Source organism: Marmota marmota, unplaced genomic scaffold (genome assembly GCF_001458135.2).
Source record: "Marmota marmota marmota unplaced genomic scaffold, marMar, whole genome shotgun sequence".
NCBI lineage: Eukaryota > Metazoa > Chordata > Mammalia > Rodentia > Sciuridae > Marmota > Marmota marmota.
Genome location: NW_025999991.1, coordinates 4,077,952 through 4,094,518, shown reverse-complemented (window position 1 = coordinate 4,094,518; position 16,567 = coordinate 4,077,952). Strand labels below are relative to the sequence as shown.

The window sequence follows — 16,567 nt, the reverse complement described above, 5'->3', positions numbered from 1 at the left end:
CCCTCTCATCTCTGTCTCTCTTTAGGTACTGGTGTTTGAACCCCGGGGTAATTTGCCATGAGTCACAGCCTCAGTCCTTTTTATTATTTTGAGAATGGGTCTCCTTAGGTTTCTGATGCTGGTGTGGAACTTGCGCTCTTACTGCCTCAGATTCCTGAGTTGCTGGGATTATAATCCTGGGACACTGTGTGGGGCCCAGTTCTTTTTTGTGGTTAGAATTTTAAATAGCCCTTCATAACATATTTTTTAACCAGCTGCTTTGGCCTTTCCTTCTGCCCCTGATTAATACATGAAATGGAAAAATTAAACATAAATTTATTCTATTTGGTAGAACATATTTCAAAATACCAGCTTCATTAGGAGAAAAATTTACCATGTTGAGAAGGCTGGGTACTACTGATCTAATGTTATGGATATTCATTATTGCCTTCAAAAGTAGATCACTAAAATATAGAAGTTTGAAGCATTTTAATGTCCAGATTCATTTGGTGTGATTTCATTGAATGCAGCAATAAAGGAGTTGTCTGCGTTTTTTTGGGTATGAATCTGGAAAATAAAGAAAAACATGCAGTTAGAGTTGGGGCTTGATACACGTGGATACTATTAAATGGTTTTTGATGATATCACTTTAAAGGCATCAGTTTTCTTGGGACAAAATATTTAAGAGTGTCCCTAGGAAAGGGCCAGGGGTTGTTTGATCTGTGGGTTCTGAGTTAGTCCCTAAGGAAGAGGTCATGAAAGTTTCTGGTGCTCACCTTCATGTGCTGGACTGGATTCAGGGAAAGGGGTTTGATTTCTTTGGGTGGAAGGTGAACAATTGCTACATCCCTAGTGGGTAGGAGTTGAGGGCAGGACCTATATGGAATAAGAAGTGTGTCCATTCCTTTTTTAAGTAGAGCAGAGAATACCACTAAGGTAACTAGTTCCTAGAATTTACCTCTGTACTGTTTTTCTCTTAAGTTATTTAAATTTTATTGAATTCCTTGACTTTTGACCTCATTGATTCATTTTGTAGCTTTATGGTTGTCTTTGAATATATGATTGTTAACATGACGTAGTTCCTGCTCTTGAGGAGAGTGTATATTAAAGAATACAAAGTCAACAAGCAATTATTTTATCACAAAATGTAGGCATATGGAAGAAGCACCTCCTCAGAGTTGTTTTATTGACCAGAGAAAAGATCTGGGAAGGCTTCCCAGGGGAATGGATATCTCGGCTGAGATCTAAAGGATTGTTGGGAGAGTCACTGTGCCTTTTGGTATCTAGAGTTTGGTGTAGATGAACTGGTTTTTAAAAATGAATACTCTATTTCGTAGCTCTTTAAGAAGTAGTAACCAAACTTTGATCTGGAATACCTGTGAACTATTGAAGGATGTTATCATGCAAGATTTCCCTGCCGAGATTTTCCTTCAGAGGCCAAAAATTGTTCAGGTGAGTACCTTCTGTAATCGTTTGATAGAGAACTTTTTGCAGTAAAACAAATTTTGCAGAGGAGTCGTCTGGGAAGGAAATTTGTACTAATGTATTTTAAAAAATGAAGTATTTTGCTATTTAAGCTTCTTATTCTCTAACTTATTGGGATAGTTACAGTTTTCCCCACAGGTAGAAGTCTCATTTGGCACTTGCAGTGGTATTCAGCCACCTTGAATTACCACTTATGGGTCATCTAAAGAAGAGAATAAACATTGAAAATTAAGGTTGAGCAGCAGTAAATTTATTTATTTTGAGTATCACTATGTCCCAGGCGCAATGCTGTATGCTAGACAAACACATCTGCAGTGAAGAGTATTGACAGGCTCTTTTCTTTTGACTAGCTTCTTGCTTTTCTAGCAGAGAGAGAGGGGGAAAGAGAGGTCCAGGGTGGAGATTGTGACATACAAACAGCATCTCCTAGTACTTTAAGTCCTCACTCCACACTCAGGCTGAAAAGTACTTTGAATGGCGACTAGGAACTCATTCTGTCACAACTGGCAGATGGTCACAGAGAAAAAGTTGTTAATTGCCAAGACGTGGTAAAGTGATTCAATTGTTTGAGATGAATAGGACTCGCTGTGGTTTTTGAAAAGTTCTGTGTGTGAGCCAGGCATTGTGCACTTCCCTATAATCCTAGCTGCTGAAGAGGCTGAAGCAGTAGGATTGCAAGTTCGAGGCCAGCCTGGGAAACTTAGATCCCATTTCAAAATGAAAAGAAATGATGAAATGAAATGAAAAAGTAAAAGGCTGGGAATGTAGCTCAGTGGTAGAGTGCTTGTCTAGCATGTGAAAGACCCTGTGTTAAATCCCAGTACTGGGGGTTGTGGGGGATAGTTCTATGTAATGTGATATCCTGAATGGGGGATAATTGTTTTTATTTTATCTTAGAATTGATACTTCACAGATTTTAGAAATAAGAAACACTATTTTAAAAAAATTTATTACCTTATTTTGATCTTTCTGCACTTTGGTAAGTCATATTTGCCCATAATTGTTTGTTTTACAAATATTTGGCGATTTATTTAGTTCCTTTGATTAGTCACCTACTCTTAAGCTCCATATCCTTCTTGGAAGTTAAGCACTTTGTTTGATTAATCATTTTCTCGACTATTTCAGAACCTTTTGTCTCTATTGAAACTGGCCTTTGGAGGAGATGGAAAACATCGCTTGGCATTACAGGCGGTGTCTTGTCTGCAGCAGCTGTGCATATATTTAAGAAATAGACTTAACTTTCACCGAGACCCACATTTTTTCTCTAACAAACAAGGTATTTGTGTTTATGTATTCACTATCCACTGATGATACTTGCAGATTTTTCTGAGCACTGTTGACTATACTTTAGGGTGTACTTGTATACATTTCACAGCATAAACTCCCACTTCTAAATGTCACCAAATCTATGAGTAGAAATTGGGTGAATGACAGAGCTACCATGAGATCCCGTGCTTTTTATTTTCCCCTTTAATAAGAGGCATTTGCAAAGTGTTTTTCTGAAAATGGCTATTCATTTGGGAAATTTGAACAGGTTATATATTGTGTTAACAAATTCTTTGGTTTGAAAAATATTGGTTTGTATTTTATCAAAACTATTTTTTTGCAATTTGTGACGTAGTCGGAGTTTATGATGGCAATGCCAGACTTTTCAGAGAAAAAGTGCCACCTTATGACCAAATAGAGTACTGTATTGGTCTTGATAAAACAGTATCTACAACTTACTTCTGTATGCTTACACAGTATAGATTGAAAATTGAACATTAGATTACAGCCATTTCTCATCATGTCTGACATAAATCTCTATTTTATTGGGAGTTTCACTGACTTTGCTCTTTGAATATTTATGCTTTGCATTGGCTTTATTATAGATTTGGTATGTTTAGGGTCACTCTTGAGGTACCACTTTCTGCAAGTGAGTGACAACAGAGAGCTTCTGGGTATCCCATACCTAATTAGAAAGGGATTTTTCATGTTTGGTAAAATAGGTGATGTCAATGAAGATTTATCAGTGTATTAAATAAATATTTATTTGTCATCTACTGTGTGCCAGCTGGTATTCCAGACTCTGGGAAATTATAGCATTGAACAAACAGTAAAAGTCCTTGTCCTCATGACTTGTATTTTATACAACAGGAGAAAGATATAAATACGTAGGTTTGGTTCAGGTAACTTCTTAAGCCCTCTAAGGAAGGGCTAGTGTGACAGAACACGACCAGGGATACATAGCTTACTCTGTTGATTGATTTGACTTTGCAGTACAGGATCTGAGCCAGGGCCTCACCACTGAATCACATCCCCACCTCATAGCTGACTGTGGATAGGATGGTCAGAGGTGGCAACCTGAGGGTGACAAGAAATCCTCCACTTGAGGGGAAAGAGTATTTCAGGGAAGGTCAGGGACCTCAAGACAGTGGTGAGCATGCTGTGCTTGATTAAAAGAAATAAGACCTGTGAGCTGGGGGTATATAGCTCACGAGGAAGAGTGCTTGCCTTGAGTGCACCAGGAACTGGGTTCAATTCCCAGCACCACCCAAAAAAAAAAAAAAAAAGCAAAAAAAAAAAAAAAAAAAAGAGAGAGAGAGAGAGAGAAATAAAACCTATGAGAGTGGAATGTAGTGGACTGGCAGGATGGGAGTAAGGTGCCATCAAAGAGGGAATTAGGGGCTGGAGTATGTTGGGGGATGTACTTCTTAGTAAGGATTTTTATGTTTCTCTGAAGTATAGTAAGAAGTTCTTGGAGAGTTGTTATTTTTTTCCCTTATAAATGCCCTTTTTATTATGGGTTATGTATATTTTTGTCACATAAAAATGCATTGTAGCCATTTTTAAGTGTACAGTGCAGTGGCATTATGTTCACATCATGCAGTCATCACCTCTGTTTCTAAACCTTTTTCATTATTCTAAACAGAAACTCCATAATCATTAAGTGGTAACGCTTTATTTCCTCTTTCTTCAGTCCCCTGGTAAGCTCTAATCTTTCTCTGAATTTGTCTGTTCTAGGTGCCTCATATTCATGAGGTCACACAGTAGTTATCTTTTGTGTCTGGGTTATTGTGCTTATAATATTTTTAAGCTTTGTCTACACTGTACCATGTATCAGAGTTTCATTACTTCTTGTGGCTGAATAATATTTTATTGTATGCATATTCTACATTTTGTTTATTCATCTCAATGGACACATGGTTGTGTCTATCTTTTGGCTATTGCAAGCACTGCTTCAGTGAATGCTGACATGCAAGTATCTGTTTGAGTCCTTGTTTTTAGTTTATTTGGAAATGTGTTGAGGAGTGAGATTGCTGGATCATAAGCAAACAATTCTTTTGTTAGCTTTTTGAGGAACCATCAACGTATTTTTCACAACACTTGTACAATTTTACATTCCCACCAGCAATCTGTGAAGCTTCCAATGTAGGGAATTTCTTCACTAACACTTGTTATTTCTTTCTTTTTTAAAAACTCATAACCGTTCCGGTACATATGAAGTGGTATGTCATTGTGGTTTTATTTTTTATTTTTTTTTGGTACCAGAGTGAACCTAAGGGGGCTTTACTATGGAGCTACATCCCCACTCCTTTTCATTTTTTATTTTGAGTCAGGGTTTGCCAAGTTGTTGAGGCTGGCATTGAACATGTGATCCTCCTACCTCATCTTCCTGAGTTGCTGGGATTACAGACGTGTACCACTGTGCCTGGCATCTTTGTGGTTTGCTTTGCATTTCCCAAAACTAATGATAATTATTTCCCTACTGACTTTCATGTACTTACCATTCATTTTTATATCTTTTTTGGGGAATGTCTACTAAAAGTCCTTTGCCCATTTTTCAGTTGGGTTGTTTGTTTCTTTACTGTTGAGTTTTAGGAGTTATTTGTGCATTCTAAATATTAAGCCCTTATCTGATACATTTTTTTGTAAGAAAAATTTGTTTCCCATCCTATAGCCTGTTTGTTTTGTTTTTCTGTATTTGGGGGTTGAACCTAGGACCTCACACATTCTAGGAGAATACTTTATCACGAGCTGTATCCCTAGCCTTGCCTTTATATTTTCCTGATAATGTCCTTCTATGCACTAAAGTTTTTAATTTTTATGAGGTTCAATTTACATTTTTTTGTGGTTTGTGTCTTTTATGTGCCAAATCCAAAGTCATGAAGATTTATATTTTTTGTTAAGAGCATAATGGTTTTTATATTTAGATTTTTGATCCATTTTGATTTAATTTTGTATATGGTTTGAGGTAGGGGTTCTCAGAGTTTTCAGCACTGATGTACATGATCAAGTATCTTTCTTCTTGGTGGTCTCTAACACTGTGACTTCCAGTGACTAGAATGTTCCATATAATCAGACTAGTTGGATAAAAACCTGTAATTGCTAAATGAATACATGCAGAAAAGTTTGATCTTTACTTTTATTTTTACCCCATGGAAGCATTTCTACTTTTTAATTTTGTTATTTGTTTTGAAGAATTATACATATACTACATAATCAGAAATCTGTTTCTACCAAGGGATAAACTTATTTTAAAATTTATTTTCCCAGACATAATTTCCCAAAACTCTTCCTTGTCTTATTGTCATGAAGTAAGAGTTATTCATCATTCCCCGAACCCATCCCCGGGAAGCAGCAGCCCTCGGCCTTCTGTGGTGGGGCGCACAGGCCAACGGCCCAGAGGAGATGGCCAGGACTGGGATGCAGTGTCCTCCAGGTGACTGGTGGTTGTGTTCATGGGAAATTAGAAAAAGCTTAGTTAATGTGTGTGTGCTTTAATTTCAGAGGGAGATAATTAGTCTTCTCTGTCTTCTTTTTTGAATGTTATCCCAGGTGTACTTTTCTCATATTTTTTACATCAGGATCTACATTAAAAATAAATAAATAAATATTATGTTGAAACTAAGCACTTGGTACACAAACATATGCCCTGTGTATTTGTGTGCACCCGAACAGCATGTTCACGAAATAGTATCTCTGTTCTACACATTGAACTATGTTTTCTATTTGTTTATGTTTCCGTAAAAAAGAAATGATGAGCTGGGTATGGTTCTGCATGCTTGTAGTCCCAGCTGCTTGGGAGACTGCAAGTTTGAGGCCAGCATGGTCAACTTAGTGAAACTCTGTCTCAAAATAAAACATTAAGAATAAAGGCAAGGGATATAGTTCAGAGGTATAGACCCAGGGTTCAATCCTCAATACTGTAAAACCCCAGAAATCCACCAAGTTTTACCAGCTTTGAAAAGAATATGATCTAATTTAAAAAGTGTGGCTTTGAATGACAGGTACATTTTTGTTATTTTTAAACACATTCTTGTAAGTCCCATCATAATTTAAATGCAATAGTGTTTACTAAAGGAGTGACTGGAGAATTTTTTTTATTAAACAAGGACTCTTCATTTATAGTATCTTATTTATTGTTTGTATAAATACAGGTTGCTCATATTATCATGTTTGCCTAAAGGAGTTGACTTAGCGTTTGTATATTGCCTTATCCTAGACTATACACAACACTAATCTCTTCTTTAGCGTCATTCCAAAAAGTGTTTAATGACATGCATATGTATCTTTTGACCTGAGTATCATCTTGTGCTGCTGCTGCTTCTGGGGGCAAGTGAATGGATACAGGTCTGTACGTGCATAAGGTATCCGGCCACATGCTTTGCACACCTGCCCTCCTTTAGTCACCTTCATAGCAGTCTTATAGTAGAGTTGCTGTCATCATCATCATTATCATGTTTTTCAGGAAACCCTGAGCTCTGGAGGTAGAGAGCATAGAAGTTGGTAAAGAGCTGAGCTGAGAATGCGTCATACGATAGGAGAGCCTGTGCTTTTAGTTCTTATGTGATAGATGGTTGATAAGTCTGATCCTTAACCTTTCTACCACATTCTGGTGCATTCCGTGCCTAGACATTTTTACTCCTGAGTGAACAACTTCCTCACAAGTCTTCCAGAGATTGATAGAAGTCCGGTCCACTTCTGTATTTTGGGATGCTTAGAATCTTAAAATTGAAGAAATGAAAAAACAAGTATAAAATTTGGGGAGTCTTAAATGTTAAATAGCATTTGTGTATCTCTGTGATTAAGCTTCACATCAAAAGTAAAAATTTTGAGACCCGAGTTAAGAATTCTTCAGTAAAGAAAGCCAAGGAAGATGAGATGTTCCATTTTTTGGATGCATTTTCAAAATCATTATATAATGTTGAATGTACTAAATAAAGTAATCCATTCCCATGAAGTTTTTCTGGAAATATTCTTTAGTTGCTAACATTGGCTTACATAGAATGTTTGGTAAAAATCACAGAATATCTATGAAACTATATGAACTATTTAGTTTGGCCTTTGCAAATTGATTATATAAGAGCTTTGCTGTAAATCTGCTTGTTTTCTTTTAGAAATTGTGGGTTATTATTAGTGTTGATTGTCACTATACAAATGTTGACATGTTTCAAGATAGTTTTGAAAAACAAAATATAAATGTGTTCTTGGCTTCATGTATAACTTTCATTTTTTATTCTTATTTTGCGGCACTGGGGATCAAACAGAGCTTTCCATGTGCTAGGCAAGTGCTCTCTACCACTGAGCTATATCCCCATCTCCTTCATGTATAATTTTAAGTCCTCTTTATGGAATTTAATCTTGGGAACTTGTCAGGATTTTTACATATCTTACCTGAACTGTTGCATAAAGCAATATAGTCTTGACCAGTGTAAGGCTTCTTAACATGGAGGGCAGCAGGTAGACAGTAAATCTGCTTGAGGGTTGTTGCCATATTTAAGGTTATGGTTTGTTTGCTTTACAGCGGAAGTAATAGTCATGCTCACATAAACTCTAGGATATCTATCCTTTCACCTTTGGATATGGGACACATAGATCTTCCAGAACTAGAAACTGAAGACACATTGGAACTACAATTCCAGCAGCTGAGTCTTCCCCAGTTCTGTGTCTTCATTCTGGAATCAGCAGTTCCCCTCTTAAAAACAGGTTAGTTGTTTTTAAAAATCCTACCTCTTATATGTTTTGTGTTTGTTTTCTATTTTTTTCCAGGATTTTTTTTCTTTTTTTCCTTTTTGTATGTCAGGGTCTTTAGAATATATTTTTGCTTATTTTTTTGTTTGAATTCCTAAGAATTTAATAAGGTCTTTATTATGTTTTAATTCAATGTGGATGGCATGGAGTGCTAAGCAGATAGTGTATCCTTTTCCACTTACGTGTTTTTATTGGCACAGGCTCCACTTTTGTATTTAAATGTAAGCACACACAATAAAATAGCCCTGGAAAAAGAGAAGGTATACTGCACAAATAGATCAGAATAAAAACATTTAGCTTTTGCTCTTCAGATACTTTCTGAGTTATTGTTCATGCCTCCTATTTGTTTCTTACAGGCCACGAACCATTAAAAACAAAATCCCCAAATTGGACTCTTCTTACCTTTCAAAAAAAAAATCCACAAATATTCTGGGGTTACATTTTTGCTCAAAAGTTTTAGGTATTCTTTTACTAAAGAGTGGTAACAACAGCAAAACAGCATGACTGATGTTTGAGTCTAGTAACAAAGCACATGTATTGGGTCCCCTCTAAGTTCAGCTGTTGTACTTGGTTTCACGTGCATTGTTTCTCACTTTTCTCACACCAATCCATTTCTTCCTCCCAGTAGTGGTAGTTACCATTTTACCTAACTTTTTCAAATGAGGAAACAAGTTTAGAATGATTACAGACTTCCCTGAAGTCAGATAGCTAAATGCAGGGCTTGGCTCAAGGTTCTTCTGAGTTCAGAACACTTCAGCCTTTGTGAGGGAAAGAAGGCTTTGGAAGCAGTAATGATTTTATTTTTTTCCCCTCTAAATCTGTATGTTTTTAGTAATTGATGAACTTGTCAGGATAGGAACATGAGCAAGTTTTGCCCTTCTTATTTTATACTGTTAAAGTAAAAACCATCCTGTGTTAATGGTTCTTTAAGACCTTTGGCCAATTTTTGCCTGCTTGAGGTGATGGAGAGGAAAGTAGGAGGAAGGTTTATATTTGGATAGCATTGAAATCTTTGATAATGAAGAAAACTGTCTGCTCCTGCCTCTCATTGAATAAATAACTACTTTAAGGAGTTGACTACATGTTGACTCCTATGCTTATAATGTGAAATGAAGGAATATCTGAACTTTGGCATTATAATGTGTTTGTATTTATCTGCCTGGCATACTGGAAGAACAGTTTTAGACTTAACTATTTTGCATTTAACCTTTTGTTAATTTGCTGTAAAAAGTCACATTGATAATTATAAAGCTATATCTTGGTACATAAATTTTCTAAATGTTCTTTTGCCCTTTTGTGGTAAATTATTGCATAACTTTTAATGGTGCAATATGAGAAGAGGTTTCTAAAAGAACTTGCTCCAGCTGTTTTAATGAAAAAATTAACTTACAGCCTTATGATCTAGTAGTTTGTTTATTCATTAGAAGTTAACCTTTTGGATGTGGAAAAGGAATGTCTTATCTTAAAGCTTATTTCACATAGAATCTTGCAAAGTGTTTTTTTTTTTTTATGTTTTTCTGACTCTCTGGAGAAAGGAAATTGTCCTGGTGAGTGTGACTTTGACAATATAGTTTCTTTTGGAACTTTTTTGGAGTTTAAGTGGGATTAGATGGAATATCTTAAAGTTTCTTCAGCAGACATCTGCATGGACATTATTCCTTTAGTTGTTCCAGTTCAAACATAGCTTCTCATGTAACTCCTGTGTGAAAAGTACTATCGATGACAAAACCTCTTCTTTCTAATACTAGCTAGAAATTATTAGAATGCATCTTCTAAACTTACTTGGTACTGTGCCATGTACTGTGTAACGTGGATAGTCTCTGAATTGGAAAAATTGTTTTAACCTATCTCACAGTTTTTCTGCTAGATTATTGCTGCTTTCTTCTTATCTTTTAAACTATTTGAGCATATTTGATTTGTTTGGCCAAGAAATACTCTAAGGGGAGAGTACGGAAGGTCCTGGGAAAGGAGAGTCGTCAAATTATGTTGTATACATTACAAGTCTGGCGTGATGCATCCCACTTTTTGTATAATTTTAATGCAGCAATAAAAAAAAAGAAGTGTTATGATTGGAACAGAATTCTTTGGTGGTGGTTGTAGATTGTTACTTCCTTTTTCATCTCTTAAGAATTCTAAAACAATTTTTAAAAAGGCAGGAAGGAATTTGGGGGCATGTCTAACTAGAAAATTCAACTAATTATTTGAAAATAAGAAAACTTTTCCCTTCTTTCCTTTCTCTTTGTATTCCTAGGCAGTAGACAAATGATAATGAGAGTTCTAGAATTGCTTGCAGAGGATATGATACTTATTGGTGAAGCAATTTCAGCTGATATCTGGGATGACAAAAGCCTTTTTGCTATAAATATGGTAAGAAATCATGTTTTGTTTGGGATATGGGTAATAGTATTTTATTTGACTTTTGGTCTTTGAAGCTGGTTTCATTTGTCTTTGGAAGTTCATACTTTTATTTCTGACACAGAAATAAAATTAGGCTTATTTTATCCCCGTTCTTGAATAGGTCATTTCTCCAGAGATTTTGGTTATTTTTAATAGGGAAAGGTCTATCAAGACTAATAATGGGTCTTTGGGAGTGTTTATAGCTACAGTGATATCATTCTTCCCTCTCAGTAACAAAACTAGGAAATGTATGATTTAAAAAATCTTGAGTTCATATTGCTGTTTTTCTGATTTTAAATTTGTATTTCTTATACTTTTGATTGTAGAAAGTCTTAGACCCTATATAAAACAAATTGCTTAGTTAGAACCTTTAGCATACATAAAACATTGTTTTAGAATAGCAATATTAATATCACTGTGAACAACTCTAATAAAGTTCAAGATTTTCTAGCAGTTTTTTTGACTTAGACTAAATCTCAGTATGTTACTGTCAAAATACTGTACTTCAAAGTCACATAAAAGAATTCTTTCTCTGTTATAATATCAACATTGAGTTGTTTCAATTTGTTTCCACTTTTGGAAATTTTCTCTTCATAAAAATGTAGCTCAGTGATGTCTCCCTGACTTTCTGTTCCCTTTAAGGTTTTTTTTTTTTTGTCTAATGGTAACTATTTGAATTGTATTTTCTGGTTCATCCTCTCTATTTTTTTCTTAGTTATTAGCAGATATAAGCAAAAAAAGCATGTAGAGTTTTACCAACTGTGTATATCTTACATTAAAGGTAGAATATTATATACACTTGTTTTTATAACTTAAAAATGCATAGTGTGTGCATGAGGTAGAAGGTACAGAAGTCATTCTGTGTCTGAATGTTGAGATCTTCTTTATTCTTTCCTTATAGGTTGCAGATGCTTCAGTGTGTGCATTGATCTGTTGGTGATGATCATAATTGCTAGTACAAATCATGAGTGATGTATAATTACTTATGTCACTTCATGCTTGCACAAGTGTGTCTCTGAGGAGGATTTAAGTGAGATTACTGTTCCAGAAAGTAAATATATTTTTAATTGTAGCCACTGTCAAGTTCCCTGTGTACTTGCACCATTTCTTTCACCCACCAGCAGCATCCTAGAAGGAGCTATCTAGAGTGTAAAACCAGATGTCAGGTTTTTGCCATTCTGATGAGATATTGCCTGTCAGTGTAGTAGGTTAATCGTGAGCATCTTTTTGGTAATCTTAAGAGTCATTTGCCTTCTCTTTGCCTGTAAACTCTTCACACTTTTATCTGTTCTCTCTTGGGTCATTGGTTTTTGTTCTTTTTCTCAATTTCTAATAGATTAGAAACATTGAACTGTCTGAAGTATGTTGCAATTTTTTGTTCCTGTTTAGGTGATAGTGAGGGTGGTGGTAAGGTAAGGTATTTTTAAAAAAATGTTTGTGACTTTACTAATGATCTTCTGTCATGTAAAATCTTTATTCACTCACTTGTTTATTTTTATGTAACTTTACTTCTAAGTATTTTTTTCTTTTTAATGCCATTGTGAATGAACTATTTTAAAAATTTTATTGTTTGGATTGTTCATTCCTAGTATATTGAAATTCGGTTGGATTTTGTATATTAATTTTTTATCCTGTGGTCTTGGTGGGCATGTTAGTTCTTGTAGTTGTTGTTTGTTTTAGGATTTTCTATCTATAGCATCGTGTTACCCATGAATGAAAAACAGATTTAGGATCAGGTTACTGTGATAAAGACATCTTTATTGTTCCTGCCCAATTTGGATGCCCTGCAATGATTTATGTCACCCCGTTGTCTTGTTGGAACCTTGGTACCATGTGAATGTGTGATCTCTGAGAGGAGGCATTCTGTATTTCACTATTAAATGTGATACTAGTTCTACAAAAGTAGAGTTTTGTAGATGCCTCTGTAAAGTTGAGGAAGTTTTCTGTATTCCTAGTTTGTTGTTTTATCATGAAGTGTTGGATTTGTCATAGTTTTCTGTGTCTGTTGAGATGATCACTTAGTTTTTTGAGTAGCAGAAGTCCTTAATTTTGATAAGGTTCCACTTTTTAGTTTCTCCTATTATGGATCATGCTTATGATGTTGTAGTAAGAGATTTTTGCCTGATCTGGGGTACAAAGACTTCTTTCCTATGTTTTCTTTTAGAACTATTATGGTTTTGAGTTTTAATTTTTTTCTATTTCCATGATTAATGTTGAGTCAAGTTGGCTTATCTGTAAGTTTTCAGGGACTTAAAGGTATAGTTACTCACAGGGTAAATTCAACCTTAGAATAACCATTCAAGGTGTACAGAGATCAGAAAGTTGCCTTGATTCTTGCTGTTTGTATTTCAGTAAGAGTGATGATTTTGGAGATTATGGCATTATATTTAATGTATTTTTTTGTAATAAGTGTTTTGGTAGGTAATGTTTTGCATGAGTAGCCAACATACACAGTAGCTTTAGGACTATTGTAATACAAGATAATATTTTAGAGATCTTGGACTGCCAGAGTATGTGTTTATGTAAGTGGAAACCATATATATTTTGAAATTTCAATATATCAAAAATCCTTTACTATTTTATATCTTTTATTTTGAAATTATCTGGTGGTACTCTTGCCTTCCTTGAAGAATTGATATGCTGGGTAATGTTAGGTCTATCTTTCTGTCCATGCCTTTACTCCTTTCTTTCTTTTACTTACCTTGTCAAGGATGTAAGTTTGGTAGTCATAAAAATATATATTGACTATTATAATTACAAAATTTCCTTTCAAAATTTTGTTATTTTGATCTAGGTCTGTCTATATTTAGTCAAACTTTGTTACAGGCTATTTCAAATCCTTGTGAATAGATGTCAGAAGATAGTAAGTAAAATAAAATGCAGATAATACAGATGTTTGCTGGGCACAGTGGGCATACCTGTGATCTTAGTGACTCAGGAGGCTGAGGCAGGAGGATTGCAAGTTTGAGGCCAGCCTCAGCAATTTAGTCAGACCCTAAGTAACTTGGCAAAACCCTGTCTCAAATAAAATCATGAAAACGTGTGAGGATGTGGCTCAGAGGTAAAGTACTTCTGGGCTCAATCCCCAGTACCAAAACCAAACCAAACCAAAATAAAACAAAATCCAGATGTTTACCTAATACCAGTACTTATGTGAATCAAGTCAGCCTTCTCTCAGTGTAATATAAAATACCTGAGGTAACGAACTTAAAAAAAGAAAAAGGATTATTTGGTCTCAGTTTTGGAGGTTCCAGTCAAAGATTGGGCAGACTCATTGCTTTGGGCCTGTGGTGGCTCTACCAGATGGCATTGGTGGGGAGTGTGTAATAGGAGACAAAAAAGGAAGAGGAAAGGCCTGGGGTCCCACAGTCCTCCTTGAGGGCATGCCCCTTATGACCTGGGACCTCCCACTAGGCCCCACCTCCTCAAGTTCCACGCACCTCCTGATGGCACCACCCTGGGGACCAAACTTTCAACACATAGACCTTTGGGGACATTCAGTATCCAAACTACAGCATCCTGTGTGAAAAAATCCAGAGCTTTATTATTTTTTTCAGTTACACAAACCTTTGAGAAGAGAAGTTGTGCGTTTTACAGTGGATATTGTATATTTTCAAGCCTTTCGGTTTCTGATAGTAGTCCTTAATCTTGATTTTTCTTTAGTCCTTAAGGTTATCACACTATTTTGCAGTACTTTTAGGAGATTTTCACATATTGAAGGTTTTCGGCAAGTGAGTTTTTCCTGAGAAGTGTGAGGAATGCTTTATCAGTTGCTTCTTAAATTAACTTAAAATTTCTTGGCCAGAACATTTATCTGTAAAAGTTAGTCATTTACTTTTAACTTTTGGCTGCTGATCTTTTGTGATTCAATGAATTATTTTTACTTTAAAGGTTAAATCTGTTGTATAAGTGCCAATTGGTATGTTAGAAATGCTAAATTAAACATTGCTACTTGAAATTATATTTCATTTACTTGTTTAAAAAGGATATAATGCCTCTTGAGGGAGGAATCTCTCTCCTTTGGATATATATTTAAAGAAATAAAATTTCTTAATGTCCCTGCTTCTGCCAGTGTTAAGAGGAAAGAAGCAGTATTTTTTCCTAAGGCATCAAAGGGATAAAAAATGGGGCTGGGGAACGTGGTCAGTGGTGGAGCACTTTCATAGCATGTTTGAGGCCTGGGTTCAATCCCCAGCACTGAAAAAAAAATCTGTTGTTATTAATTCAGAAATTAAATACCTGAGGATATATAATCAGGTTTCTAGGTATTTCCAGATAGTTGGGTTATGTTTGTACTCTATGATTGAGTTCACTTCAATGTAGTAAAATAATTTTCCTCTCTAAAATTAAATATTTTTATTTCACTTGAAGTAAATAAGAGAAAGAGATCTTTTCACTAGAATTAATTTTGTTTAAATATAAAACTTGCTAATGAACACTTTAAAAATTACATTGGCCCAAGGTATGTGCTGTCCGCTCCCTGGCCTGAAGTCAGGCTGGTTTCCTTGTTCCCTTGGCGCTCCTCGTTCACAGGAGTAAGGAGCCGGCCGCGCCTCATTTCGGATGGCCCCAGACTCCTGGATTGTCCTCTATTCAATTTTGCATTTCTTCTCTGTCACTTGTCATTGCAGTGTCATTGACACAAAGCCTTTTCTTCTTCTTCCTCTTTGTTTAAAAATATTTGTTTATTTTTTAGTTGTAGTTGGACACAATACCTTTATTTCACTTATTTATTTTTATGTGGTGCTGAGGGTCTGGCACGTGCGAGGCGAGCGCTCTGCCACTGAGCCACACAACCCCAGCCCACCTTTCCTTCTTTCTGATGCCTCATTGCTTCTAAATTCCCGACTGACCTGCTGTGAGCTGATTTTTTCTTCTTCTTAGTTTTCAGTTGATTTCCTGTTTTCCTTTTTGTGCACTTTATTTCAGTGGAAAATCAAGAACAAGAATCCTAGCTTTTTTTTTTTTTTTTTAATTTTTTATTGTTGGCTGTTCAAAACATTACATAGTTCTTGATATATCATATTTCACACTTTGATTCAAGTGGGTTATGAGCTAGAATCCTAGCTTTTTGTTGCTGTTGTTCTGTGCTGTGCCACTGAGGCTGGTCCTGGGGCCGTGTCAGCATATCTAGGACACATAACTCAGAAGCTAGTCTGCTTATGCTTTGCCTTTGTCTTCATTTTTATGTATACCTTTCAACTTAAAAGGCATAGCTTCTGTTTAAGGACCAGTTGTTTAGGAATTTATGATGGGAGAACATTTTCTACTTGAAACAAAGTAAAAAAGAAACCTTTAATCAGGAAGAATTTATGTAATTTGATATTTAAATGCTTTTTAATTCTTTGGCTTCTCATTTTCCATTTATTTAATAAGGTTAGGATCAATTTGAGGACAGGGATCATGTCTCCTGTGCTAATGCATTTTCCCCTTTATGCTTGCACGTGCGCTGGGCACCCTTTCGGCTGCCTGATGCAGATTGAAGAGAGCTAGCTCCATGTGCGTGTTCCAAGTTGGAACAGGTGAGCATTAGACGCTAGGAGGAATGTATGGTTCCTGGAACTATTGTTTTTTTATCATTATCTTTTGGTCATTATTACATGAAATCATTAAAATCTTAAAAATTGTTAGTTTTTCTTAAGAATGTATGTATACTTATCATTCTTTTCTACTTTTTTATTATCTTAGCAGA

The 16,567-nt window shown here is 35.6% G+C and overlaps 1 protein-coding gene across 8 annotated transcripts in view; it reads left to right on the top strand.

The window, feature by feature from the left end:
- Window positions 1-16,567, top strand: part of Rttn (rotatin) — a 163,839-nt gene that overhangs the window by 7,969 nt on the left and 139,303 nt on the right. For 6 of the 8 annotated variants that reach the window (XR_007348943.1, XM_048806632.1, XM_048806633.1 and 3 more), the window contains 5 exons: window positions 1,317-1,431; window positions 2,590-2,740; window positions 6,001-6,166; window positions 8,252-8,433; window positions 10,730-10,845. Coding sequence is in view for 6 of the 8 variants with exons in the window: in XM_048806632.1 (XP_048662589.1) it covers window positions 1,317-1,431; window positions 2,590-2,740; window positions 6,001-6,166; window positions 8,252-8,433; window positions 10,730-10,845 (730 nt within the window). In the remaining 2 variants the exon portion in view is untranslated. Of the gene's footprint in view, window positions 1-1,316; window positions 1,432-2,589; window positions 2,741-6,000; window positions 6,167-8,251; window positions 8,434-10,729; window positions 10,846-16,353; window positions 16,398-16,567 lie in introns of those variants that run through there. The other 2 variants (XM_048806636.1, XM_048806638.1) reach the window with 2 other exon arrangements.